General features: G+C 54.4%; 1 protein-coding gene across 1 annotated transcript in view; it reads right to left on the reverse strand.

Annotated features, from left to right (window-relative positions):
• Positions 1–886: 886 nt before the first annotated feature.
• Positions 887–24,953, reverse strand: part of LOC311188883 (erythroblast NAD(P)(+)--arginine ADP-ribosyltransferase-like) — a gene marked incomplete at its 5' end in the record, with an annotated part of 72,859 nt that continues 48,792 nt past the window's right edge. Inside the window, one exon of the mRNA XM_084260434.1 lies at positions 887–1,021. Coding sequence (XP_084116560.1) covers positions 945–1,021 — 77 coding nt within the window. The 3' untranslated portion in view covers positions 887–944. The remainder of the gene's footprint in view (positions 1,022–24,953) is intronic.

A 24,953-nucleotide genomic window follows, 5' to 3' on the forward strand; every position in this document is an offset into this window, starting at 1 on the left:
CATCCCGTGCATGGGGTGCAAGCTCCTCAGAGCCTGACCCCTGTGGGCACTAGCTGGCCCCAGGCAGTGCTGGCACCCCCTAAATTGAGGCAGAGGTGGCTGGTACCCCAGTGGGTGTGCTGGTGCCCAGGGAGGTGGGTGGGCTCACAAAAGGGCTGTCAGTGCCCAGAGGGCTGCAGCACAGATGGGCCCTGAAGCGCTGAGGCCTGACCCAGAGGCCCCGAGGCAAGGCTGCCCTCTAGATGAGTCTCACAGCCCAGCACTGTGTTCCCTGGGCAGAATATTACCCCCACAGGCAATGCTGTAACGCTCCCTGGAACCAGGTGAGCAGTTTTTCTGCATTTGAAGGCTGGCTGCAAAGCCCTGAGAAGGGCCGCGTGGCCTTGGTGAGGAACATTCGCTGGGGTGGTTTCCCCAGCCTGGTTGCCCTTCTCTGCACTTACTCAAGGACCTCAATGTCCTTCTGAGGACTGTGAAACCCCCTCCCCAGTCTGTAGGCAGCCACGGGCAGACAGGGGCAGACCCCAATTGGAGACTCCCCCTCACCCCTTGAGCAGAGCTGCACTGTGGGCACCGCTCTGTGGGATGCTGTGGGTGTGGGAGGGCTGGAGACGTGAATGGGCTGGATGCTGGCTTCAGCCCCCACCCCAGACAATCCCAACCCACACAGCAAAAGGAAAGACACACAGACTCCTCGATCATGAAGCAAACCTTTATTCCTCTGGGAGACAAGGAAAGCTCTCATCTGGGCTCTGCTGATGTCCCAGTGGTGCTGGGGTGTCCCAGTGCTGATGGCACAATGGCAGGGATAAGCAGCATGACTGTCCTCATGCCCCCAGCCCTCCCACTGCCTTGTCCCACCCTGGCACCTCCATGAAGCTGGTGGATCCTTGTCCCAATCCCTTTCCATTGCCATGGTGCCACAGCAGTGCTGGCATCTTCTCTCAGATTCCCACAGTAGTTGCCAGCGCTGTGGCTGCCAGGATGAACCCCCAGAGGGGAGCCAGGGTGACACTGTGTCCTGGAGATTCCAGAGAGGGACAGTCAGGACAGCTGTGGGGGCAGGAGGCCTGGATGGGGTCTGCCCTCCCCAGCTGCAGTGCCCTGTGCCGCCCCAACCCTGCTCCACACTGTGCCGCGCCATGCTGCGCCCCACCACACTGTGCCACGCTGCACCCTGTTTGCCGCTAAGGGCCCCATTGCAAACCCCAGGGGAGAGCGGCTGGCAGACGTGCCAGGATGCACGCCCAAGGGCAAGCTGCCTCTGTCACCCTCCCCCCTGGCGACATCCCCCTTTCCTGGCAGACTTGTTGGGGTGTGTCCACCCCGTCCCCCACACCCTGTCAGTGGGGAGGGACCATCCCCCAGGACTTTACCTGTCACATACTCGCAGTTGTAGTTGCTGTGCACACCCTGGGACTGGAGCTCAATGAGTTGACCGCTCCCTTTGGGGCTGACACTGATGACCTTGAATGTCTCAAAGGGTGGGATGAGGACCTCTTCCTCGTAAGAGAAGGCAGAGAATTTTTTGATGGGGACACCATGGCAGGTGTTCACCTTGAAGATGGTAGCCTTGCCGAAGTCCTCAGCGCAAGTCTTCTTTAGGGAGGTGGAAGCAAACTGCCCAAAGCGGACAGTTTCCCCACGCTGGGCAGTGAAGATCTTCTTGACCCCCCGGTAGACGTCATAGCATTGAGGCTGGGCATCCCGCAGGGCACGCAGGGCCTCGGTCATTAGGAAATGCAGCACCTTGAAGGGGAAGTGGTTCAGGTATTGCTCACGGGAACGCCCGGCCTCACGCACAGCTGCGTTGAACTCCTTGTACAGGGGGGGATCATCTAAGGTGTAAGTCATCAGGGCGATTTCCTGCTCCAGCTTCAGCACTGATGACTGGGACCCGCGGCCCTGCAATATAGCAGTTGCTGCTTTCCAGGCCATGGCGTAGTTGCTGTTTCGGTCAAACTCAGTGAGGTTGAGCTCCTTCATCTTTGCTTCCATCTTGTCGTTGCAGTCCTTGTACTGGTCATCAAAGGAGTTGGGGGCCATGTCCAGCACCTCTATGTCGAGGTCTCGCCAGCATTTGGGGCTGACAGAGGCCAGAATCCCAAGTAGCCACACCAAGCCCAGCGCCAGATGCTCCATGGCAGGCAGAGCCACCCTGGGAGAAGCCCACGGCTGCTGCGGTGCTTTGGGCAGGGAAGCAACTGGTTCCTTTGCAGGCAGATGGGGAAGTGGAGTTAACATAAGCGGGGCCAACTCAGGGGAGCAGGGCCTGCAAGGGGGCTGTGAAGTGGGGCCATCTGGGGGGAAGCAGCCCAAGTTGTATCACATGCCAGGGCACCAGTCAAGACCCCAACCCCAGCACTGGCCAATGCCCCAACACCACTACTTGCCTCAGACAATGCCCAGAGGCAGGTGCCCGCTGTGCCTGGCCCCATGGCCCTGGCAGCCCGAGGGTCTGTGGTGTCTCCTGCCAGAAGCAAACCCCTGGGGGACACCAGTGAGAAGCCATACCTGTGTCCTGTGGTGGTGTCGATGTGCTGCTCCCCAGATCCTGTGGCACCCAGCCCCTTGGTAACTTCCTACCCATTACTGGTAGGAAAGGTGAGAACCAGGCACCCTTTTTACAGCAGTCCCAGGCAGGATTACTCAGGCTCAGATCTAGTCCCCACCACCTGGTTAGTTTTACCATCCCAAGTCCCCAGCACTCAGCTTGCCCACTGACCCCTCCTGCCCTGCAGCCTGGCTGCAGGGATCAGTCAGGAAAGCCCCATGGGATAAACTGCCTTTGTTCTGACCTGGGTGCAGGTGCTGTCCCACTGAGGGCTCTGCATTTTCCTGCAGGACCTGATGCTGACCTGGAGCCCAGGGCTTGCACCAACCCCCAGTCACACCACTGAGGATGGGGCAGGGGGCAGGGCAGGATACAGGCAGCAGGGCTGGAGACAGCCTGGTCCCTGCCTGATCTGGCAGGAGCAGCTCTGGGTTGGGGGAACGTCCCTGTTGCGGTGCTGGTGGACACAGGGGTGTCCCGACCCGGAAAGGTCCCGTCTGGGGGAGATTCGTTGTTCTTCCCAGAGTGAGATTAAGACACAAACGAGCTCAGATGCCATAAGGAGAAGAAGTAGTTTAACAGCTACATCAACATTCTCAGAGATGCAAGAAAGAGAGAGAAAGATGGGGAAAGGAAAGTAAAGGTGCAATAGCTACCACCGTGGAGCTGCGGGGTCCCGTCAGTGCGACTCGACTTCACGTCGGGGGGGAATTCTGTTTGGTGCTGGTTGTCAGGGCTCTTTTATTGAGGTGTATTGCCCCTTCTGAGAAACAATCAGCATATTCTGAGAACTCTTGAGCTTAACCCCACCCACCACTCTGCTTGTGGTTTGTGTGACCAATACAGTCACTGGGGGATCTGCTGTGGACACTTTCTCTAACCATGTCCCTCTAGTGGCAGTTGGATAAGGGGACCAAGTACTCCTTGTAGTGGTCGTTTTCTTGCATTGAGTGCAGGATCTGGTCAAGTGCAGTCAGGCTGCCTGCAGAGTGGACACCTCACTCTCCTTCTGGCCCAGGCCTTGATGCAGGCAAAACAGAATCTGTGGAGGCAGAAGGGCACATGGGCCGCGTCTTCAATGTCTCCCAGTCAGATGTGGCAACAGGAGTATTGTACTGGGTCCTCCAGCACTGCCTGTGGCAGACAGCTAGTGCCACCATCCCTCCCAGCACAGCCGCTCTCCTGCAGCTCTTCCTCAGTGCCTGCTGCCACGTCCTGACAAGAGAGATGTGCAAAGTGCTGGAGCTTTTCTGGTGCTGTGAGCAGAAAAGCAAAGAAAGTCCCAGAAAGCTGTGGGGATCAGGGGGAATAGGGACTTCCAGGTCTCCTCAAGGGTTGGAAAGCAGCAGCTGCCCCTGTGCTGTAGGACAGCCAGCCCCAGGCTCTGCCCTGCAGTCCTGCCTTCCCCAGACAGCCTGCCTGTGCTGGAAACAGAGGTTGTGGGGAACCTCTTGTGCTGGCTCCAAGGGAAGGTTGGGTTGGGCACAGGGGTTTGAGCAGGGGGAGCATGTGTGGCTCTGGGCGGGAGAGGTTCCAGCTAGGGCTCTGTAGGAACTGGGGCAGGGCAGGGAGATGTGGGACTAGGAGGGGATGTGCACCAATCTCTGTGCCTCCTTGAAGGGCCTTGGGGGAAGAGCTGGAGCGTCCAAGTCCCCAGAGCCCCCATGCTGCCCTGCACCACACACCACCTGGATTTGCACAGGGTGCCTGCAGGAGGTGGTCAGGGAAGGTACAGGAGGGAACTCTGGGCAATCTTCAGTGCTCCCTGGCACTCCTGCCTTGCCCGCAGCCTGGGGACAGGCACCGATGGGCCCTGAGGGGAGTGCTGGAAGAGGCTGCCTGTTCTGGGTGCCCACAGCTGCTGCTCTCCCCCAGGCCAAAGCTCACAGAGCAAGCCAAAGGCCCTACTGGAGCCTGCCTGCCCTGCCAGTGCACCCACAGCAGCTCGAGACAAGAGGTGCAGAGCGGCAGGTGCTGAAGAGCAGTGAGGTCACAGGCAGTCACAGCTGCTCCCTGCTGACATCACAGGGGTGTCAGGGGCTGATGCCCTTTTCAAAGCATCTGGGATCTCCTGAGGTCCCTTCCAACTCCTACAATTCTGTGATTCTGTCATCTCCCAGAGGGCCAGAAAAGCTGCTATTACATCTCCCCAGTTGACCGTGTGTTTGTCCAGTACAATACCAAGCACCTGTATCGTTTTTCCATTCACAAGTCTGGATATAACCTCGGCCATCAGGTCACCAAGCCTTGAAGGTCTCATTTCTGTTTGACCAAAATCCCTATAAATTCTTGCCATGCCTAGCTTCATTAACCCCTTGCCATAATTGGCTAGCAAGACGAACTCATCACTCTTGAAATGAGGGGGAAATTGACTTCCCTCTAGCTCCATAAATGTGGGGAGAGAAAAGAATAGCTGAGCAGGTCAGGCATCCTCTCTGTAGTTTCTTCTCCTGCAAATGAAAGAGAAGTGAGAAGAAGGAGAAAAAAAAAAAGCAGCAAAGGGGGAGAAGCAGTGAGCCCTTAACATTCAAGGTGGCAACAAGACCTCGTATTGATTCTGTGTTCCTTCCCATGGGCATCCTTCCCTTTCCAGGTGTATTTATTCGTGGGAATGTCAAGTACCACTGGCATGGTCCCAATAGTGGGTAATTTCACCAACACCAGTTGGCCAGGAAAATGTGAGGGGTTCTGGGGATGGTCAGGGCGGTGGAGATTTGGGATCAGGGTTGGAGCCTTTGGGCAGAATGCCGTGATTTTGGAGCATCCATTTATTCCCCATTGGTTATTCACATGAGCAATTACATCCCATAATCTTTCCAACTACCCTGATTAGGGGGGTTTTAGAAAACGCTTCAGAAGTCCATCTGTTCTTCCCACTATTTCATTGGCTTGGGGATAATGGGGTGTGTGGAAAACCCAGGTAGAATACCCTTTCTCAGCATCCTCAAAGCTTCGAGAGTGAAACCCTGTAGGTTGGGTTGGTCCTTCGGGGCCCTTTTGCAAAGATGTATCAACAAACCCGACTGGGCAAATCCCAATTCAATTTGGATTGGGTTAGAAGGATGGATTGGACCCAAAGATTCAGAGTTATTAGCTTCCAACACTAGGAATTGCAGGGCTTCATCATGAAGTGGGGCCCAGTCCCACGACACTCCCTTTTGCAAGTGGAATTTTCAGTCCTAAGCTTTCTAAATGTGAAATTATTTAGAGGAAGGCTCCTAGTCTTCCCCTTTCCCCTTCCCATGCTCTTCCCCTTTGGTATGGAATGCTGAGTCATCTGGACTCCAAACTGCAGAACTGGGGCTAACTGGATGGTTACTTCATAAGGCCATCAAGTCCCTCTCTACGTGCAGGCTGTTCCTCCTCTACACTGCAGATACAGCTCAGGGCTGCCTCCTTATCTTGACTACACTTTAGTTCCAGGCTCCACATCTGCTGAGTTGGCTGGGGACTTCATCTTCTCAGATTGTGCAGCAATGTCCTAATGCTTAACTATGCATTCTTAGTCAACTCACTTCTTACATTCTAAAGGCTTAGTAGTTAAAAACTTCAGTTAATCCCCAAACCAAGCCCCCTCCACATTTCCCTATGCTAAATTCATTTACAGCTAGTAACTAATAGAAAGATTCTCTGCCAAGCATTTCTTGAAAATACTTGTTTGATTCCAACTTATGTCTTAGTTGGTGCTTTTCCCAATTCACTGGCATCAAGCCATGGGAGGAACCATCCCTGAAAAGCACTAGGGCTTTTTCTTAAAGGACTGGAGATTTCCCTGACTATCTTTGGGCACAGCTGTACATATGAAACAGTCAGATAGGTTTAGGGCCAGGAGTACAGCTCTACCAATCGAGCTGGTCCTGCCCAATCCAAACTCCCGTGGATTGTAGAAAGGGAAAAGTCCCTGTAGCACATGAAAAACCTGTGTGGGAAGAGAGTCTGGGTTATCCCTGCAGAAACATCAAGTGGTTATGTAATAAGTTACACACAGTAAAAAAACTGGTCCTTGGAATCAGAGCCAGAGGCCTCAATGGCCCAGGTCATAATAGAAAGCCTGGTGATAATGTTTATGTGAAAACCATTGCAGATTCATCTCTCAAATCAAGACAGGACTGCCCATTCCAGGTGTTGCTGAGGTCTCCCACTGCAATCAAGAGTAAAGAATGAGCAAGGTGGATACATCATTCCAGAATCAAGAAAGCCCCTCAACCAGGATGGGAAGGTACACCCCTAGGACTGACAAAACTGCCTCTTCAGAAATGATTACGATCATGTTCTTTTATGCCAAATATTCTCAAGTCTTAGGATGGGATAATAACAATTACATACAGCTGACCCAAGCCACTGGACAAGCCCTAAACTTATTTGACTGTTGGATATGTATGACTGTGCCCAAAGATAGTCAGGGAAATCTCCAGTCCTTTAAGAAAAAGCCCTAGTGCTTTTCAGGGATGGTTCCTCCCATGGCTCGATGCCAGTGAATTGGGAAAAGCACCAACTAAGACATAAGTTGGAATCAAACAAGTATTTTCAAGAAATGCTTGGCAGAGAATCTTTCTATTAGTTACTAGCTGTAAATGAATTTACATTAGCATATAGAAATGGGGAGGGGCTTGGTTTGGGGATTAACTGAAGTTTTTAACTACTAAGCCTTTAGAATGTAAGAAGTGAGTTGACTAAGAATGCATAGTTAAGCATTAGGACATAGCTGCACAATCTGTGAAGATGAAGTCCCCAGCCAACTCAGCAGATGTGGAGCCTGGAACTAAAGTGTAGTCAAGATAAGGAGGCAGCCCTGAGCTGTATCTGCAGTGTAGAGGAACAGCCTGCATGTAGAGAGGGACACGATGGTCCTTGTGAAGTAACCGTCCAGTTAGCCCCAGTCCTGCGGTTTGGAGTCCAGATGACTCAGCATTCCATACCAAAGGGGAAGATAATGGGAAGGGGAAAGGGGAAGACTAGGAGCCTTCCTCTAAATAATTTCACATTTAGAAAGCTTAGGACTGAAAATTCCACTTGCAAAAGGAAGTGTCGTGGGACTGGGCCCCACTTCATGATGAAGCCCTGCAATTCCTAGTGGATGCTCCAAAATCACAGCATTCTCTGCCAAAGAAACCAACCGTCAGCACAACTGCTGCTGCAGTGCCCTGTGCCGCCCCAACCCTGCTCCACACTGTGCCGCGCCATGCTGCGCCCCACCACGCTGTGCCACGCTGCACCCTGTTTGCCGCTAAGGGCCCCACTGCAAACCCCAGGGGAGAGCGGCTGGAAGACGTGCCAGGATGCATGCCCAAGGGCAAGCTGCCTCTGTCACCCTCCCCCCTGGCGACATCCCCCTTTCCTGGCAGACTTGTTGGGATGGGGCCATCCCGTCCCCCACACCCTGGCAGCGGGGAGGGACCATCCCCCAGAACATCACCTCTCACAAACCCGCAGTTGTAGGTGCTATTTACACCCTGGGACTGGAGCTCGATGATGCGACTCTTCCTTTCATCGGAGACACTGATGACCTCGAATGTCTCAAAGGGTGGGATGAGGACCTCTTCCTCGTCAAAGAAGAAGAGAATTTTTTGATGAGGACACCACAGCAGGTGTTCACCTTGAAGATGGTAGCCTTGCCGAACCCCTCAGCGCAAGTCTTCTTTAGGGAGGTGGAAGAAAACTGCCCAAAGCGGACAACTTGGCCACGCTGGGCAGTGAAGATGTTCTTGACCCCACGGTAGACGTCATAGCATTGAGGCTGGGCATCCCGCAGGACAGCAGGAAATGCATCACCTTGTAGGGGATCAATCAACAAGTGTATTCTAAGATCTGTTGAGCTTAACCCCAGCCACAACTCAGCTTGTGGTGTGTGTGACCAATACAGTCACTGGGGGATCTGCTGTGGACACTGTCTCTAACCATGTTCCTCCAGCAGCAGTTGGATGAGGGGACCAAGTACTCCTTGTAGTGCTCATTTGCTTGCATTGAGTGCAGGATCTGGTCAAGTGCAGTCAGGCTGCCTGCAGAGCAGACACCTCACTCTCGTTCTAGCCCAGGCCTTGATGCAGGCAAAACAGAATCTGTGGAGACAGAAGGGCACATGGGCTGCGTCCTCGATGTCTCCCAGGCAGACAGGGCACAAGGAATATTGTACTGGGTCCTCCGTCACGGCCTGTGGCAGACAGCTAGTGCCACCATCCCTCCCAGCACAGCTGCTCTCCTGCTGCTCTTCCTCAGTGCCTGCTGCCACGTCCTGACTAGAGAGATGTGCAAAATGTGCAGTCACAGCTGCTCCCTGGTGACATCACAGGGGTGTCAGGGGCTGACACCGCTTTTCAGAGCATCCGGGATCTCTTGAGGTCCCTTCAAACCTCTACTATTCTGTGATTCTGTCATCTCCCAGAGGGCCAGCAAAGGTGCTATTACATCTCCCCAGTTGACCATGTGTTTGTCCAGTACAATACCAAGCACCCATATCGTTTTTCCATCCACAAGTCTGGATATAACCTCGGCCATCAGGTCACCAAGCCTTGAAGGTCTCGTTTCACTTTGACCAAAATCCCTCAAAATTTTTGCAATGCCTAGCTTCATTAACCCCTTGCCATAATTGGCTAGCAAGACAAACTCATCACTCTCGAAATGAGAAGGGAATTGACTTCCCTCAACTCCCATAAATGGGAGCAGAGAAACCTTTAGCTGGAAAGGAGTCAGGCATCCTCTCTGTGGTTTCTTTCTTCCCCTGGAAACAAGAGAAAAACAAATTCACTTCTCCCAGAGAAGGAGGAGAAAAAAATATGGCCATGGGGAGAAGCAGTGAGCCCTTAACATTAAAGGTGGCAACAAGACCTCGTATTGATTCTGTGTTCCTTCCCATGAGCATCCTTCCCTTTCCAAGCGTATTTATTCATGGGAATGTCAAGTACCAGGGGTCCCAGACCTGATGATGGGTAATTTCACCAACACTGGTTGGCCAGGAAAATGTGAGGGGTTCTGGGGATGGTCAGGGCCATGGAGATTTGGGATCAGGGTTGGAGCCTTTGGGCAGAATGCCATGAGTTTGGGGCATCCATGCATTCTCCAATTTATTGGTTATTCACGTGAGCAATTGCATCCCATAATGTTTCTGACCACCCTGATTTGTGGGGTTTTAGCAAATGCTTCAGAAGTCCATTGGTTCTTCCCACTATTTCATTGGCTTGGGGATAATGGGGTGTGTGGAAAACCCATCCAATTCCTCCTCCTGGTACACCATCCTGACAGGAGAAGGAGATTGTGCCTGGTGCTGAGACACACTCCATACTGCTACCAATTCTCCTACTTGAGCACTACCCTCCCCTTCAGGGATGATGGTTTTGGTTTCTAAAGCAGCTCTTTCCTGAGCTGCCAGGGCTTTGGCTGCACCCTCTGGAACTGTAAAGATATGACAGCAATGTTCTCTCTGAGCGTACCATTTCCTCACTGAAGCTCTTGGTGCCAGCCTGTCAGGGGGTGGTGTCCCAGCTGAGAATTAGAACTCCAGTATGAACTGGAGTCCAAAGCAGCCAAGTGGTACACCACATCCCACACTGCAAATGCTTTCTTCTCGATTCCTTTGGCAGCAGAGTGCAGGACACAGTTTGCTTTCACTTGGAGAAGCATCAATACATGGGGAATCGACTGCCCCAGGCATGGAAACACAGCCCCACAGTCTTTCTCTGTTTTGTAAACACTGTTGATTGTATGGAACACTAAAGTGGTTTAGGTGTACAGGAATTTTATTTAGATCAGGGTATTGAGTTGAGGTGGAGAAAAAAACATCCCTTGCTGAGAGCTTGCTCCCTGGAAAAAGCATTTTGTTGTAGGTATTGTCGTGAAGTAAGGCAACAAACTGGGGGCAGGAATATTGGAAAAGAGCCCTCTGGGGTGTATTTTGGCACACAGGAGAGATATTGTAGGGTCAGGAGGAAGGGAAGATTGAAAGACTCTGATCAAATGTTGTAACCAAAGTTGGCCTCTGTATACATTAGAAAGGAAATCTAAGAGCTGTTGGGATGAGCCAGCAGGGATGACCAAGCACTTTCAGCTTATTATCAGACCACATAATCCTGGCTGGAGTGATGTACAGTTATTGTTAGACCCCTTATCAGACCACTATTGCAGTTTTGCATAACTGGGTGCTGGTAGAGAAGGGGGTGATGCAGAGCTGGGTCCTGCAAGCAGCAGCCAGAAGCTCTCTGCAGGCCCCAGACAGTAAACAGCGACCAGCTCAAGGCCAGAGTTGCTGCTGACCAAAGGCCCAGCCAATCGGCGATGGTCACAGCGCCTCTGGGAATCACATTTAGGAGAAAAAACCCTGCAGGCAGCTGCATTTTGCCACCAGAGAAGGAAGTGAGAGGATGTAAGGAGCTGTGCAGACACCAAGGGCAGGGAAGAAGGAGGGAGGGGGAAGAAGGAGGCCCTCCAGGTGCTGGAGACAGATTCCCCTGCAGCCCCTGGAGAAGCCCATGGTGGAGCGGGTGTCCCCTCGCAGCCCATGGATAATGATGGGCAGGAGAGATCCCATCTATAGCCTGTGGAGAGACCGACCCATGCCACAGCAGGTTTGACAGGGACTTGGGACTCTGTGTGGGACCAGGCTGGAGCAGTCTGTGCCTGAAGGTCAGCACCCCATGGAAGGGAGCCCTGCTGAGGCCTGTGGTGAGGAGATGACTCCCCAGTAGAAAGGACTCAGGCTGGAGAAGTCTGTGGAGGACTGTCTGCTGTGGGTGGGACCCAATGGTACAGCAGGGGAAGGGGGTGTCTCTGGGGGGGTCCAGGCTGGAGCCGGTCTGAGTCAAGTGGTGAGGAGATGACCTCCCAGTAGAAAGGACTCACACTGGAGAAGGTCATGCAGGACTGTCTGCCATGGGTGGTATCCCTTGGTGCAGCAGGGGAAGGGTTTGTGTGTGGAATGCTCCCCCAGCTACGAAAGAAGACAACTTCAGATGAATGGACTGAAAACCCCCACGCCCCAATCCCTAACACCCCCATGCTGTTATGGGGGGTGGGGGAAGGAAGAAGGGAGCAATATGACGACGAAAGTCTCCTAAGAAGGGAAGTGTGGGGGAAAGGAGAGGTGTTAAAGATCTGGAGGGGGATAGTAGCTTGTAAGAGTCTGTTTTGCCCATGACAGTAACTGGAGGGTGATCCCTCTGTTCTTATCTAGAATCCTGAGCCTCTCAACATATATTTTCTCTTCTTTTCAGCTGAAAAGGGGTGTGATAAATTGGCTTTGCTGGGCATTTGGCCTCTAGCAAGGGCCAAACCACCTCAACAAGATAACCCCAAGGTTTTATAGCTTAAGTAAAAAATGCAAGATTCAACAGCTCCCTTTCAATTTCACCGTTTTCAATATTCTTGTAAATTCTTTCACAACATTTCATATTGGTCATGTTTAGTTACTGTGGGCAAAGCCCAAACTCTTTCAGCCAGAGTTTTATATTTGCACCAAAAGATCAAGTTTACTACTGTCAGGCTCTAGTTATTAACACCACCACAAGCAAAGGATGAATTAGGACATTTAATACATTAGTGGCTGATGGAGCTTCAGTAAACATCTAATTCTGAAATTGGCCAAATTGCCCATTTGCAAATATTAATGGTTTGTTGCAAACAGCCAGGTTCTTGCTGTGTAGACTGATGACTGCAAACCATTCCATTTATGGTTAACTCACGCTTTGTGAAGGACTGTGTCCCTCAAGAGATATTTAAGGGCCTGGGTCGAGACCGTGTTGGTGGGTGGTTGTACCAGTGGTTGTCTGTCTCAGCACTGCTGGACCATCACATCGTCTACGACTGCTATAGCAAGGGAGTATCAGGAAAACCACAAGAGGACCCATTTCCTGCCCTCCTATGTACCTGTCTGTGTAGCAAAGTCTGAGAACTTTAACCCAAGCCCTGTGCATGCGCCCAGACCCATGGTGGGAAACCAGAGAGGTGTCTAGAGACCCCTGAGGACAACTGAAGACGTCCGCAGAATCCTTAGTGATGGCACTGGGCATGCGCAGCTGAGTGGTTGTTGGGGTTAAGCTCAACAGTTCTTAGAATATGCTAATTGTTTCTCAGAAGGGGCAATACACCTCAATAAAAGAGCCCTGACAACCAGCATCAAACAGAATTCCCCCCCTGACGTGAAGTCGAGTCGCACTGACGGGACCCCGCAGCTCCACGGTGGTAGCTATTGCACCTTTACTTTCCTTTCCCCATCTTTCTCTCTCTTTCTTGCATCTCTGAGAATGTTGATGTAGCTGTTAAACTACTTCTTCTCCTTATGGCACCTGAGCTCGTTTGTGTCTTAATCTCACTCTGGGAAGAAGAACGAATCTCCCCCGGACGGGACCTTTCCGGGTCGGGACACCCCTGTGTCCACCAGCACCGCAACAGGGACGTTCCCCCAACCCAGAGCTGCTTCTGCCATATCAGGCAGGGACCAGGCTGTCCCCAGCCCTGCTGCCTGTATCCTGCCCTGCCTCCTGCCCTCTGAGCCCCTGCACAGCCCAGGGGCTGCAGGCAGGGACTGACCTGGCACAGATGCCCCTGGCCAGAGCCATCCATGGCTCCGTGCCACCTGTGCCACAACCTGCCCCGTCCTCAGTGGTGTGACAGGGGGTTGGTGCAAGCCCTGGGCTCCAGGTCAGCATCAGGTCCTGCAGGAAAATTCAGAGCCCTCAGTGGGACAGCACCTGCACCCAGGTCAGAACAAAGGCAGTTTATCCCATGGGGCTTTCCTGACTGATCCCTGCAGCCAGGCTGCAGGGCAGGAGGGGTCAGTGGGCAAGCTGAATGCTGGGGACTTGGGATGGTAAAACTAACCAGGGGGTGGGGACTAGATCTGAGCCTGAGCAATCCTGCCTGGGAATGCTCTAAAAAGGGTGCCTGGTTCTCATCTTTCCTACCAGTACCGGGCAGGCACCGAGGGGCTGGGTGCCACAGGATCTGGGGAGCAGCACATCGACACCACCACAGGACACAGGTATGGATTCTCGCTGGCGTCCCCCCAGGGGTTTGCTTCTGGCAGGAGACACCACAGACCCTCAGGCTGCCAGGGCTATGGGGCCAGGCACCGGGGATACCCACCTCTGGGCATGGTCCGAGGCACGTAGTGGTGCTTGGGTTGGGGTCTTGACTGGTGCCCTGGCTGGGGATGCAATTGGGGCTGCTTCCCCCCAGCCTGCCCCACTTCACAGCCCCCTCTCCCCTGAGTTGACCCTACTCCTGTTTCTCCACTTCCCCATCTGCCTGCAGAGGAACCAGTTGCTTCCCTGCCCACAGCACCGCAGCAGCCAGGGGCTTCTCCCAGGGTGGCTCTGCCTGCCATGGAGCATCTGGCGCTGGGCTTGGTGTGGCTCCTCGGGATGCTGGTCTCTGTCAGCCCCATGGAAAATCAAGTCCGCATCATTAAGATGGACATGGCCCCCAACTCCTTTGACGACCAGTACCAGGGCTGCAGCCACATGATGGAGGCGAAGCTGAAGGAGCTCAACCGCACCGAGTTTGAAACCAACAGCAACTATTCCATTGCCTGGAAGAAAGCAACAGTTGAATGGCAGAAGCTGAGGCGCCAGTCATCAGTGCTGCAGCCGCTGCAGGCAATCGCCCTGATGGCTTACACCTTAGAGAGCCCCGCCATGTACAGGGAGTTCAACGCAGCTGTGCGTAACGCCGGCCATTCCCGCAGGGAATACCTGCAAAACTTCCACTTCAAGGTGCTGCATTTCTTGATGACTCAGGCTGTACATGCCCTGTGGCATGCCCAGCCTTGCTTCTGCCACGACGTCTACCGGGGTGTCAAGGACATCATCTTCACTGCCCAGCCTGGCCAAACTGTCCGCTTTGGGCAGTTCACCTCCACTTCCCTGAACAAGAATGTTGCTGAGACGTTCGGCAGGGGCACTATGTTCTCAGTGAAGACCTGCCATGGTGTCCCCATCAAGTACTTCTCCTTCTTCCCCAATGAGGAGGAGGTCCTCATCCCGCCCTTTGAGACCTTCGAGGTCACCAGTGTCAGCCACAGAGGGAACAGAGCCCACATTGGGCTCCGTTCCCAGGCCGTGTACAGCAAGTACAACTGCGAGTTTGTGACAGGTAAAGTCCTGCGGGATGGTCCCTCCCCACTGCCAGGGGGTGGGGGATGGGGTGGCCCCATCCCAACAAGTCTGCCAGGAAAGGGGGATGTCGCCAGGGGGAGGGTGACAGAGGCAGCTTGCCCTTGGGCGTGCATCCTGGCACATCTTCCAGCCGCTCTCCCCTGGGGTTTGCAATGGGGCCCTTAGCGGCAAACAGGGTGCAGCGTGGCACAGCGTGGTGGGGCGCAGCATGGCGCGGCACAGTGTGGAGCAGGGTTGGGGCGGCACAGGGCACTGCAGCTGGGGAGGGCAGACACCGTCCAAGCTCCCTGACCTCCCAGCTGTTCCTGACTGCACCTCTCTGGCATCCCCAGGCCAGAGTGTCAGCCAAGACCCCCACTGGGGGTTCATCCTTGCAGCCAAAGGCCAGGAAAACGCTGTGGGAGTCTGAGAGGAGATGCCACCACTTCTGCGGCACCATGGCAATGGGAAGGGGTTGGGACAAGGATCCACCAGCTTCATGGAGGTGCCAGGATGGAAGAGGGCAGCAAGAGGTCTGGGGGCATGGAGACAGCCATGCTGCTTATCCCTTCCATGGTACCATCAACCCTGGGACACCCCAGAAGCACCGGGACATCAATGGAGCCCAGATGAGACTTTTCCTTGTCTCCCAGAGGAATAAAGACTTGCTCCAGGACCAAGGAGTCTCTGTTGCTTTCCTGCAGTTCTGTGGGCTGGGAGTGTCTGGAGTGGGGGCTGAAGCCGGCATCCAGCCCACTCACGTCTCCAGCCCTCCCACACCCACAGCATCCTGCAGAGCGGTGCCCACAGTGCAGCTCTGCTCAAGGGGTGAGGGGGAGTCTCCAATTGGGCCCTGCCCCTGCCTGCCATGGCTTCCTGCAGACTGGGGAGAGGGGTCCCAGCCCCTGTCAGTGCTGAGGGAGCAGGGAGGGGGTTGGCAACTGCCACCCTATCCCCAGTGCCCAGGAGCAAAGTCACGCCAGGACAAGACAGGCGGTTGGTTGCCCCATGGAGAGCTATAGGGGGCTCAGCAGCACCATGTCGGTGGACAGCCCTACCCCACCAGATTTAGAGGGGGACATAATGGGCCCTGTTCCTGGGGGTCCCTGTGCCCCAGAGCTCTCCACAGTTCTCCCCCTCCTCTGGCACAAGGTGCAGCCATGGGACCAGGTACCCCTGGGGCAGCAGCAGGGCTGCCTGTGGCTTTCTGGCCACAATCCGGGCTGGCAGGAGCTCAGAGACACATTCTGCATTCTGCAGGCACCAGAGCCACCTCCTTTCCCTCCCAACTCACCCCACAGCTGCCCTCTGCACTCACAAGCACCCTGTCCCCAGGACACGGGTTACTGCAGCTGACCCGGTCCCAGCTGCCAGGATGGCAGATGCCAGTGGGGACACGGGACGGGGAGGGAAATGTCTGGCACAGCCAGGAGCAGGTGCCACAACTCCAGGCACTGCGGGGTTTCATGGTCAGTAGATGCTCCAGCCTTGCTTAACATGTTTACTATAGAATCACAGCAGCTTTATATTTGGAAAACACCTCTAAGAGCATCAAGTCCAACTGCAATTGTAATTGTTGGATCTGGGGAGCACGTAGATGGCACAGAATAAGAGGTGGATAATGTCCAGGATTCTGCTATGACTGGGTTAATTTTCTTTGTAGTAGCTGCTGTAGTGCTGTGTGTGTGATTTAGGATATGAATCCTGCTGATAAGACAGTGATGGTTTCAGTGGTGGCCAAGTACTCCCCATGTCCCTCCAGTGGCAGTTGGACAAGGGGACCACATACTCCTTGAGCAGTGCTAGAGGAGGCTTCCTTTTCTGGGTGCCCACAGCTGCTGCTCTCCCCCAGGCCAAAGCTCACAGAGCAAGCCAAAGGTCCTACTGGAGCCTGCCTGCCCTGAGAGTGCACCCACAGCAGCTCGAGACAAGAGGTGCAGAGCGGCAGCTGCTGAAGAGCAGTGAGGTCACAGGCAGTCAGAGCTGCCCCCTGGTGACATCACAGGGGTGTCAGGGGCTGACGCCCTTTTCAAAGCATCTGGGATCTCCTGAGGTCCCTTCCAACTCCTACAATTCTGTGATTCTGTCATCTCCCAGAGGGCCAGAAAAGCTGCTATTACATCTCCCCAGTTGACCGTGTGTTTGCCCAGTACAATACCAAGCACCTGTATCGTTTTTCCATTCACAAGTCTGGATATAACCTCGGCCATCAGGTCACCAAGCCTTGAAGGTCTCATTCCTGTCTGACCAAAATCCCTAGAAATTCTTGCCATGCCTAGCTTCATTAACCCCTTGCCATAATTGGCTAGCAAGACAAGCTTATTACTCTCAAAATGAGGGGGGAGTTGGCTTCCTTCTACCCCCATAGATGGGGACAGAGCAAAGTATAGCTGAGCAGAAGTCAGGCCTCCTCGCTGTGGTTTCTTCCTTCCCCTGAAAACGAAAGAAAAACAACTTCTTGGTGAGAAGAAAGAGACAAAAAGCGATGAGGGGGGAGAAGCAGTGAGTCCAGGACAGATGGTGGGGCTGTGTCTCCACCCTTGGGGCAGTCGATTCCACATGTATTGATGCCTCTCCAAGTGACAGCAAACTGTGGCCTGCACTCTGCTGCCAAAGGAATGGAGAAGAAAGCATTTGCAGTGTGGGATGTGGCCTACCTGTGGTGGTTTGGCCCTGGCTAGAGGCCAAATACCCACCAGAGCCACTTGCTCACTCCCCTTTTCAACTGAAAATATATATTGGGAGGCTTAAGAATCAAGATAAGAAGAGAGGGATCACTCTGCCATTAGTGTCATGGGCAAAACAGACTCAGTGCAGAATAAAGACAAGAAAACTCATTTATTACACTACAGCTACACCCCCAGTGAACCAGAGTCGGGTAATGAGAAGTGCAGCCAGGTCTTAAAGCACCGTCCCCCCACCCCTCCCTTCATGGCAGACTTCACTTTATTGATTATTTTACTCCCTCCTTCCCAAGCCATGCTTTGGGGGAAGTGGGAAATGGCGAGTTGGATTCCGGTCAGTTTCTCACAAGCTGCTTTCCTCCTCCAGATCTTAAACCACCTCTACTTCCCCCCCACACCTCACTTCTTCTCAGACTTGACATTAATTGATTCCCTTATGCAGTCTGTGATATCACAGAATCATAGAGTAGCATGGCTTGGAAGGGACCCCAAGGATCACAGAGCTCCACAGCCCAGGACAGCCTCCAGCCTGGATCTATACAAGGTTGCCCAGGGCTCCATTCAACTTGGCCTTGAACACCCCCAGGGACGGGGCATCCACCACCTCTCTGGGCAGCCTCTTCCCTTGCATGGCCGGGGTCAATGTAAATAGTTTCTGGTGGGAGAAGGGGGTTGAGTGTGGGGTGAACAGTCCTGCAGGTGCATTCCCATTGCTTAGTTACCCGGAGTGACAGTGAGACACCTGTGAGGGGTGGCACCTGTGCACTCACTGTTACAAGCTCAGACGGCGAAAGAACACCGACCAGTCACAGAAAGAAGTTTCTCCTGCTGTACCAATGGGTCCCACACACAGAATACAGTCGTCCACAGACTTCTCCAGCCTGAGTCCTTTCTGTCAGGGAGTCATCACCTCACCACAGGCCTCAGCAGGGCTCCCTTCCATGGGGTGCTGACCTTCGGGCACAGACTGCTCCGGCCTGGTCCCCCACAGAGTCCCAAGTCCCTGGCAAACCTGCTGTGGCATGGGTCGGTCTCTCCACAGGCTATAGATGGGATCTCTGCTCCCCATCATTATCCATGGGCTGCGAGGGGACACCCGCTCCACCATGGGCTTCTCCAGGGGCTGCAGGGGAATCTCTCTCCAGCACCTGCAGGGCCTCATTCTTCCCCCTCCCTCCTTCTTCCCTGCCCTTGGTGTCTGCACAGCTCCTTACATCCTCTCACTCTCTTCTCTGGTGGCAAAATGCAGCTGCCTGCAGGGTTTTCCCTCCTAAATATGATTCCCAGAGGCGCTGTGACCATTGCTGATTGGCTCGGCCTTGGTCAGCAGCAACTCTGGCCTTGAGCTGGTCGCTGTTTACTCTCTGGGGCCTGCAGAGAACTTCTTGCTGCTGCTTGCAGGAGCCATCTCAGCAGCACCCCATTCTCCATTAAAACCCAGCTACACAAAACTGCTCCCGTGGCCAAAGCAGAGACAGGTGGAGATGCTCCCTTGGATTCCTCCTTGAGCCTGTGCCAGGCTTTGCCTGGAATCCAACAGACATGGGGCCTGCTCGCGCAGCAGGGCCCTGCCAGACAGCGCAGCCCACACAGCAGTCGGGATGCCGGGGTCTGTATCTTTACATCTCTCTCGGGATGGGCTTTCTCCAAGGCCAGAAGGGCCCAGCCCCGTATCGGGACCACCTCCCCAGGGAAGGGAAGGACTGTGCGGTCTCAGGGCCACGATCTCGTTGCAGTCCCAGAGATGCGGTGGGACAGCTGGCAGGACCGGGCTGCTCTCATGGCTGGCTGCGTCCTGTTTCAGATAGACAGGCTGGGAAGGGGAGGGGAAGGGGGTTGCTCTTGACGTGAGAGAGCAACTGGAGTGTGTGGAGCTCTGCATAGCGCGGGGCGAAGAACGAGTCGAGAGCTTATGGGTGAGGCAGAAGGGACAGGCTCCTCTGGGGACACTATGGTGGGGGCTCCCTTTCCAGGCGGTTGCAGTAGCCTGACGAGCACAGGCCCTGGTCCTGGTGGGGACTTGAGGCACCCTGGTACTGGCTGGACAGGCCGCACAGCCAGGCACGCGGTGCCCAGCAGGTTCCTGCAGAGCCCCTTTGATCTGTCATATAGAAGCTGCTGCTGCACGGGGACAGAAAGGCTTCTGGGTTCGTGCTCAGACCATGAAACTCCTCAGTGCCTGGAGTTGTGGCATCTGCTCCTGGCTGTACCAGACACTTCCCTCCCCATCCCGTGTCCCCACTGGCATGTGACACGCTGACAACCCGGGGCCGTGTCAGCTGCAGTGACCCGTGTCCTGGGGACAGGGTGCTTGTGAGTGCAGAGGGCAGCTGTGGGGTGAGTTGGGAGGAAAAGGAAGTGGCCCGCGTGCCTGCAGAAGGTGGAGTGTGTCCCTGACCCCCTGCCATCCTGGATTGGGGCCAGAGAGCCATGGGGAGCCCTGCAAACCCCAGGGGTGCCTGGTCCCATGGCTGCACCTTGTGCCAGAGGACGGGGAGGACTGTGGGGAGCTCTGGGGCACAGGGACCCACAAGGAACAGGGCCCATTATGTCCCCCTCTGCATCTGCTAGGGTTGGGCTGTCCCCTGGCATGGGGCAGATGAACCCCCTGTGCTTCTCCAGGGAGAAGCCGGTGGGGGAGCCACCGGCACGTCTTGTCCTGGCAGGACTCTGTTCCTGGGCACTGGGGATGGGATGGGATGGCTGGTGCTCACCCCCTCCCTGCTCCCTCAGTGGAAAGGCTGCAACCCCCCTCCTCAGTCTGCAGACAGCCATGGGCAGGCAGGGACAGACCCTAGTTGGAGACACCCCCTCACCCCTTGAGCAGAGCTGCACTGTGGGCACCGCTCTGCGGGATGCTGTGGGTGTGGGAGGGCTGGAGACGTGAGTGGGCTGGATGCCGGCTTCAGCCCCCACCCCAGACACTCCCAACCCACACAGCAATAGGAAAGCAACAGAGACTCCTCGGTCTGGAGCAAGTCTTTATTCCTCTGGGGGAAAAGAAACGGTCTCATTTGGGCTCCACTGTGGTGGAGTGGTGGCATCTTGTCTCAGATTCCCTCCGCGTTTTCCCTGTCTTTCGCTGCCAGGAGAAACCCCCAGAAAGGCAGTCAGGGGCAGCTCTGAGGGCAGGGGGCTTGGATCGGGTGTACCCTCCGCAGCTGCACGGCCGTCTCTCAGCTCAGATGCTCTGAAGTCACACGGCTGGTTCTTGCATCGCTTCTCTGCCAAAGAAACCAACCGTCAGCACAACTGCTGCAGCAGTGCCCTGTGCCGCCCCAACCCTGCTCCACACTGTGCCGCGCCATGCTGCGCCCCACCACGCTGTGCCACGCTGCACCCTGTTTGCCGCTAAGGGCCCCATTGCAAACCCCAGGGGAGAGCGGCTGGAAGACGTGCCAGGATGCACGCCCAAGGGCAAGCTGCCTCTGTCACCCTCCCCCCTGTTGAGATCCTAGATCATGGAATCATAGTATCCCAGACTGGTCTGGGTTGGAAGGGTCTCCAAGGGTCCCAGAGCTCCAACCCCCTGCCACAGGCAGGGACACCAACCTCTAGGCCTGGAGCTACACAAGGCTGCCCAGGGCCCCAGCCAACCTGGCCTTGGACACCCCCAGGGACGGGGCACCCACCCGCTCTCTGGGCAGCCCCTTCCAGCCCCTCACCACTCTCTCTGCACAGAACTTCCCCCCAGTCTCTCCTCTGCCCCTTCCCTCCTCCAGCTTCACTCCATCCCCCTTGTCCTGCCAGTCTCTGCCCTTTACCAAGCCAATTCCCCTCCTGTTTCTCTGCTTCTTTCAGGTACTGGAAGGTGGCAGTGAGGTCCCCCCACAGCCTTCTCTTCTCCAGGCTGAACAAGCCCAGCTCCCTCAGCCTCTCTTTGCAGAGGCGGTGCTCCAGCCCCATTTCTGGCAGACTTGTTGGGATGCTGATACCCCATCCCTTACACCCCGGCAGCAGGGAGGGACCATCCCCCAGGACTTTACCTTTCACATACTCGCAGTTGTACTTGCTGTACACACCATGGGACTGGAGGTCTATGCGGGCTTTGTTCCCAACTTGGGTGAAACTGGTGACCTTGAAGGTCTCAAAGGGAGGGATGAGGACCTCATCCTTAACAGAGAAGGCCTTGATGGGGACACCATAGCAGGTCTTCACCGAGATGATGGTGCCATCGCCGACCTTCTTAGCAATTGACTTGTCTCGGGACATGGAGGTTAATGGCCCAAGGCGGACAGATTGGCCACGTTGGGCAGTGACGACGACACCCTTGACCCACTGGTAGACATAGTAGCACTGTCCATGCTGGGCCTCCCGCAGGGCACGTAGGGCCTCCATCAGCAGGAAATGCAGCACCTTGAAGTGGAAGTTGTTCAAGTATTGCACACGGGAATACCCAGCCTGACCCAGAGCCACGGTGAACTCCTGGTACAGGGGCTGTGATTCTAAGGTGTATGTCATCAGGGCAATTTCCTGCTCCGGCTTCAGCGCTGATGACTGGGACCCGCGCTTCTGCCATTTAGCTGCTGCTGCTTTCCAGGCTCTGGCGTAGTTGCTGTTGGGGACAAACTCGGTGCGGTTGAGCTTCATCAGCTCCTTCTCCATCATCTGGCTGCAGCCCTTGTACTGGTCATCAAAGGAGTAGGGGGCCATGTCCATCGCCATCATGTGGACTTGCTGGAACATGGGGCTGATGGAGACCAGCATCCCAGGCAGCCACACCAAGCCCAGCGCCAGATGCTCCATGGCAGGCAGAGCCACCCTGGGAGAAGCCCCCGGCTGCTGCGGTGCTGTGGGCAGGGAAGCAACTGGTTCCTCTGCAGGCAGATGGGAAATTGGAAAAACAAGAGTGGGGTCAAGTAAGGGGAGCAGGGCCTGTGAGGGGGCTGTGAAGTGGAGCAGGCTGGGGGAAGCAGCCCCACTTGTATCTCCAGTCAGGGCACGGTCAAGACCACAACCCACGCACTGGCCAAAGCCCCAACACCACTACTTGCCTCAGACCATGACCAGAGGTGGGTGTCCCCAGTGCCTGGCCCCATGGCCCTGGCAGCCCGGGGGTGTGTGGTGTCTCCTGCCAGAAGCAAATCCCTGGGGGGACACCAGCGAGAAGCCATACCTGTGTCCTGTGGTGGTGTCGATGTGCTGCTCCCCAGATCCTGTGGCACCCAGCCCCTTGGTAACTTCCTACCCATTACTGGTAGGAAAGGTGAGAACCAGGCACCCTTTTTAGAGCAGTCCCAGGCAGGATTGCTCAGGCTCACCTCTAGTCCCCACCTTTTGGTTCTTTTTAACATCCCAGCTCCCCAGTGCTCAGCTTGCCCACTGACCCCTCCTGCCCTGCAGCCTGGCTGCAGGAGTCAGTCAGGAAAGCCCCATGGGATGAACTGCCTTTGTTCTGACCTGGGTGCAGGTGCTGTCCCACTGAGGGCTCTGCATTTTCCTGCAGGACCTGATGCTGACCTGGAGCCCAGGGCTTGCACCAACCCCCTGTCACACCACTGAGGATGGGGCAGGTTGTGGTAAAGGTGAGGGGCATCTGTTCCGGGTCAGTCCCTGCCTGCAGCCCCTGGACTGTGCAGGGGCTCAGAGGGCAGGAGGCAGGGCAGGATACAGGCAGCAGGGCTGGGGACACCCTGGTCCCTGCCTGATCTGGCAGGAGCAGCTCTGAGTTGGGGGAACGTCCCTGTTGTGGTGCTGGTGGACACAGGGGTGTCCCGACCCGGAAAGGTCCCGTCTGGGGGAGATTCGTTGTTCTTCCCAGAGTGAGATTAAGACACAAACGAGCTCAGATGCCATAAGGAGAAGAAGTAGTTTAACAGCTACATCAACATTCTTAGAGAAGCAAGAAAGAGAGAGAAAGATGGGGAAAGGAAAGTAAAGGTGCAATAGCTACCACCGTGGAGCTGCGGGGTCCCGTCAGTGCGACTCGACTTCACGTCAGGTGGGGAATTCTGTTTGGTGCTGGTTGTCAGGGCTCTTTTATTGAGGTGTATTGCCCCTTCCGAGAAACAATCAGCATATTCTGAGAACTCTTGAGCTTAACCCCACCCATCACTCTGCTTGTGGTGCTGCACATGCCCAGTGCCATCACTAGGGGGTCTGCGGACGTCCTCAGTTGTCTTCAGGGGTCTCTAGAGCCCTCTCTGGTTTCCCACCCTGGGTCTGGGCACATGCATGGGGCTTGGGTTTAAGTTCTGAGACTTTGCTACACAGACAGGTCATAGGAGGGCAGGAAATGGGTCCTCTTGTGGTTTGCCTGATACTCCATTACTACAGCCGTGATAGATGATGCGATGGTCCAGCAGTGCTGAGACAGACACCCACTTGTACAAACAACCACCAACACGATCTCGACTTAGTCCCTTTAAAATCTGTTGAGGGACACAGTCCTTCACAAAGCGTGAGTTAACCACAACTGGAATGGTTTGCAGTCATCAGTCTACACAGCTGTTTGGAACAGACAATTAATATTTGCAGATGGACTATCTGGCCAATTTCAGAATTAGATATGTTTTATGGAGTCAGTGCCAGGCATGTATGTCCTGTATCAAATGATGCAAACAGTGTAGAAGGATTCAGTCTACAAACCCCATTTGTAGAATCCATAAGAAATCTTTGCCATCTCTTTTTCGAAAACAGTACCTGTACTTTTTATGCTGCAGCAGCAGAACAGCTTGCCTTATTCTGGCATTAGGAATCCCTGAATGCAAGTAAAGTCAGAACCACTTTTAACAAGTTAAACAAAATTTTAGCTCAAATGAAACAGTTCAAAGACTACATACAATGCATAGTAAAGCTTGACATAAATAATACTTTAATACTATCATAACCTATCTCTAGCTGAGAGAGTTTGGGCATTGCCCATAGTAACCAAACATGAACAATATCAAATGATGTGAAAGAATTTACAAAAATATTGAAAAAGGGGAACTTGAAAGGGAGCTGATCAATCTTGAATTTGTAATTAACCTATAAAAACTTGGCTTTATATTGTATTACTGTAAAACCAAACCTTTTATCTATGTGCTAATGAATTGCCCACTATGTGGAAACTTGAGAAACAGGATATTTAGATAATGTTTAACATTGAGCAAACATGTTCAAGCCCTGGTCTGTGTGGGAAACTTCAATCACCCCAATATCTGCTGGAGGGACAGCACAGCTGAGCACAAGCAATCCAGGAGATTCCTGGAACGTGTTGATGATCACTTCTTCCTCCAGGTGACAGAGGAGCCAATGAGGAGATGTGCCATGCTGGACCTTGTTCCCACTGACAAGGAGGGGTGGTAGGGGATGTGAAGATCAAGGTCAGCCTTGGATGCAGTGATCACAATATTGTGGAGATCTGGGTCCTCAGGACCACGAGGAGGGTGCACAGCAACCTTGCTACCCTGGACTTCAGAAGAGCAGAGTTTGGCCTCTTCAGGGAACTGCTGTTTAGAGTGCAATGGGACAGAGCCCCACAGGGAAGAGGGGCCCAAGCCAGCTGGCTACTATCCAAAGGTCACCTCCTCCAAGCTCAGGGGGATGCATCCCAGCAAAGAGGAAATTAGACAGTAAAAACCCCAGGGCCTGTGTGGATGAACAAGGAGCTTCTGGGCAATTTCAAATCAAAAAAGAAAAAGCCTACTG

This window comes from Gallinula chloropus (genome assembly GCF_964237585.1).
Source record: "Gallinula chloropus genome assembly, chromosome: 1".
NCBI lineage: Eukaryota > Metazoa > Chordata > Aves > Gruiformes > Rallidae > Gallinula > Gallinula chloropus.